Source organism: Diceros bicornis, chromosome 5 (assembly GCF_020826845.1).
Source record: "Diceros bicornis minor isolate mBicDic1 chromosome 5, mDicBic1.mat.cur, whole genome shotgun sequence".
NCBI classification, from domain to species: Eukaryota; Metazoa; Chordata; class Mammalia; order Perissodactyla; family Rhinocerotidae; genus Diceros; species Diceros bicornis.
The window spans coordinates 23,288,033-23,291,912 of NC_080744.1; the positions used below are offsets into that span (position 1 = coordinate 23,288,033).

The 3,880-nt window shown below is 56.1% G+C and overlaps 1 protein-coding gene across 3 annotated transcripts; it reads left to right on the forward strand.

Annotated features, from left to right (window-relative positions):
- The first annotated feature begins 350 nt into the window (after positions 1-350).
- On the forward strand, positions 351-3,574 carry LOC131405715 (granzyme B-like). Of its 3 annotated transcripts, none has more exons than XM_058540824.1 (5): positions 351-441; positions 1,498-1,645; positions 2,170-2,305; positions 2,512-2,772; positions 3,431-3,574. In XM_058540824.1, the coding sequence occupies exons 1-5, from the start codon at positions 387-389 to the stop codon at positions 3,572-3,574; spliced, it is 744 nt and encodes a 247-aa protein (XP_058396807.1). In that variant the 5' UTR covers positions 351-386. The 3 variants fall into 3 exon arrangements, with proteins under 3 accessions (XP_058396807.1, XP_058396805.1, XP_058396806.1); XM_058540822.1 differs by having other exon boundaries at positions 376-441; positions 2,512-2,577; XM_058540823.1 differs by lacking the exon at positions 2,512-2,772 and having other exon boundaries at positions 376-441.
- The last annotated feature ends 306 nt before the right edge of the window (positions 3,575-3,880 follow it).

The window sequence follows — 3,880 nt, forward strand, 5'->3', positions numbered from 1 at the left end:
AGGGAAACGAGGCACTGGTTGTTCTAGCACTGGGATAGGTTTCGGGGGCTTGAACACCTCTACTGGTTGATACCACAGCCCACTGTATCCACCTTCTACCCTTGGGTTCCTGCTCTGGGCTGGAACAAGTGGTCCACTCTGAGTCATCTGCTGTGGGCACTGATGTGGTCACCCCATGATTCTCACACAACCACCAGAGGACGTCATCAGGCAGAGGGATTGGGGCGGGGAAGCTTTTGTAGAAAGCCATCTATGATGAAGCAACACTCAACCCGAGGGGGACTTGAGGTCACTGAGCCCACCTGCACCTCCTTCCTCTCCTGGGGGCTATAAGAGAGCAAGGAGGAAGCACCAGCAGCATCGGCCTGGGCAGCCTTCCTGGAAAGATGCAGCCTCTTGTGCTCCTGCTGGCCTTTTTACTGCCCCCCAGGGCAGAGGCAGGTGAGTGACCACCCCCACACTCAGAGACCCCAACCCATCACACAGGGTGCACTGATCTCCTGCCCCTTCTGCACATCCCTGACCAATCTATCCAGCAGCAACATTCTGAATCCAGCTCCGTTCCCACCTCAGACTCCCGGGTATGATGCTGGATAAGCTACCAGCAGGAATGGCAGGGCAAAAGGCCTCTCAAGAAGAGCCAGTGGGTGTTGTTCCCTCCCCAGGCCCTACACGTGCAATCTGGAAAGTGAAACTTAACTAGAAGTGCATGGCAGAGGGAGGGAATCTGGAAAAGAGAAAATAATAAATCCCCCAGCAGAGGACAGAGTGGGGCCTGGCTTCCCTGTCTGGGATGAGACAGATGCTCCCCTCAGTGTCCACTCAGGAGACAAGCCCAGAGCTCAGCAGACTGGAGCTGGTGGGACCACAGTCCCCAGAGGACTGCTCGTGCAGTGCTCAGTCCCAACGCCCCTCTGTCCCTCTCCAACTCTGCTTTTATTCCCAGGCCTTGAGCAGCTCCCCTCTTTCAAAGATGGGGCCACTGTTTGGCAGACCCCACCTTCTCTGCTTTCTAGAAGCCCACCAGCCCGGGCCCTACCAACCCTCATCTAGAGGCCCATTGGAGGCCATTCCTTCATGCAGCCAACAGACACTTCTTGGGCATCCACTACCTGTCAGCCTTTGGAAACAGGCTATGAGAACATCTAGGTCCCTAACTGAAGTCCTGGCCACTAGAAAGCAGCACTATCCTTAGATGGGGGCCTTAGAAACGCACGGGAAACAAAGCAAAGTCAGGAGAGGAATTTTCAGGAGCCACTAGGACTTCACTGTCTCTAAGACAGAGATGCTCCTTCCAGTTATCTGTGGAGGACAGATTCACAGACCAAGGCTGCTCCTCTTCCCTTTTCCGGAGGAGGAAGTTGAGGCTCCTTCCCAGCCCTTCCCAACTCCAGACTATCCTGGGCTCCCAGACGCCCAGCGGTCCTGAGCCATCAAGCCGACACGTGCGTGGCAGGCTGACTGAGTGCACACAAGCAGATCAAACTTTTCCTTCAGGGAAGATCATCGGGGGACATGAGGCCAAGCCCCACTCCCGCCCCTACATGGTGTTTGTTCAGATACTGGTGAAGGAGACAATGAAGATGTGTGGTGGTGCCCTCGTGCGAGAGGACTTTGTTCTGACAGCTGCTCACTGCTGGGGAAGGTGAGGGACTGCAGACAACTGACACTTCCTGAGACTCCCAAGGGACACTGTTCCCTGCCCAGGGGCTACAGCCCAGGGGAGCTTCCCCGGTTCCTGGTAACTCAAAGTCACGTGAGCTCATGAGAGGAGCCATCTGAGAGCATGAGTGGGTGACGGAAAGTGAGAAATAGGACAGGTAAGCTTTGGGGTCAGAGGTCAGAGGTGAGAGCTAGTGGCCAGATGAGAAGACCACACTGACCAAATAAAGCAGCTGTGGAGGATGAAAGCCTGCATGAGGGTCAAAATGGAACACAGAGTATTTCACAATATTTCCTGAGGGCAAGAGAAAGTTTCCAGAAGCCCAACACTCCATGCCACTGAGAAGCACAGGGCACAGAGTCACTCCATGCCCGGCCCTCACGTTGCCTCGATTTCCCCTAGTTGCAGCCCTGGCCTGACCCAGCTGTCACCTGTCCTTCATGGCTCCTGGGCTGGATCTCCTGTGACTCCACACCCCCCACACTCCCACTCTGCTTTCTCTGCAGCTCAATCAGTGTCACCCTGGGGGCCCACAATATCCAAAAGCGGGAGAGGACCCAGCAGGTCATCCCCGTGAGAAGAGCCATCCCCCACCCAGACTTTAATCATAACAACATGTCCAACGACATCATGTTACTAGAGGTAAGTAACCTCTCGGCTTCTCTTGCTCTCCTGAGTTCAGGTTGTTTCCCACCCCCCACTGCGACCTGTTCCATCCCTCCTTCCTGTCCTGGCCGCCTGACTAGTCCCAAGTGGCTCAGGGGAGAGGGAAGACAGTGCAGCCCATCATGGTGTCCCGGCCCAGGACGCCATTGGCTGAGCTGGACTTTCTTGCCTCTTCTCATCAGCTGGCAAGAAAGGCCAAGCAGACTGTAGCTGTGAGGCCCCTTAGCCTGCCCTGGAGCAAGGCCCAGGTGAGGCCCGGACAGGTGTGCAGTGTGGCCGGCTGGGGGAGTGTCACCCCAATAGGCCCAACCTCAGACACTCTGCAGGAGGTGGAGCTGACCGTGCAGGAGGACCGGGAATGCGAGTCCCGCTACCCCGGCGTTTACAGCGGGGCCACCCAGATTTGTGTAGGAGACCCGAAGGAACAGAAATCTTCCTTTAAGGTGAGACTGAGCATCTGCCTAGTTCAACTCTGAGGAGAGAGGTGTTTGGGGAAGATCAGGGACCTGGAGACCAAGCAGTGGTATCTTCTTCACCCCCTAGACTCCGATCTTTCTCCTGGGAAGAGAAGGGGGCAGCAGCCACAGTGGGGAGTCACAAGGCTTCTGCAAGCCCCCCTGGGGCCTGTGATGGATCCACACATGGTGTTCTCCCGGGAGATGAATGTGCAACACTCTGCCCCATGCAGGGCACACGTGTTAGAAAACTGTGCTCCCTGCTGTGCAGAAGTTAAAACCAGGTGGCTCCTCAGAGCTGGCACACATTTTGGAAGATGGGCTCACCCTCCATGCTGAGTGTCAGCCCCACCTGCCTGCTTCCGTGCCCTTAAACAGTAGACTGAAGCACAGTCCCACAGCACCTTTATGGGGAGAGGATCCGGGACCTGCGGGAGGAAAGTGAGCCACAACCTGAGTGAAGTGAAACAGTGACAATGTCCAGGGTCAGGACTGGGCAGCTGAGGGGCCCACAGGGGCCGCCCTCCCCTCTGATCTCCCACATGGAGGCCATGCAGGCGGCCTTCTCTGAGAGGGGCTTTGGGACGGCAGGGAGGGCAGGACCAGGAGGAGAACTAGATCAGTCCTTCCCCCTCTCTGTCCACAGGGGGACTCCGGGAGTCCTCTCATATGTAAGAACGTGATCCAGGGCATTGTCTCCTACGGACGAACTGACAGGACACCTCCAGCGGCCTACACCAAAGTCTCAAGTTTCCTGCCCTGGATAAAGAAAACCATGAAAAGCCTCTAACTGCAGGAACCAGACCATCTTCTCTGGAGCTCATCCAGAATCACACCAGCAACTAAATAAATGTCTCTTAGCTGAGCGGGATCGGCTGGTTTCTGGTTTATTCACTGACCCTCATTCACAGGCACCAACTCTGCTTAGAAGGCCAATGACACAAATCTGCTCTTTTCTGCTTCCTCCTCATCCCCGTCCCACCAGCTCCTCCAAGCCCCACGCAAAGCTGTCACCCAGCTCCGTCTTGCCCATATGTGTCTCTCCAGGGCCTGCCCTTCTGCCAGGGCTGAAGCTGAGCACCATCAGGAGAAAATA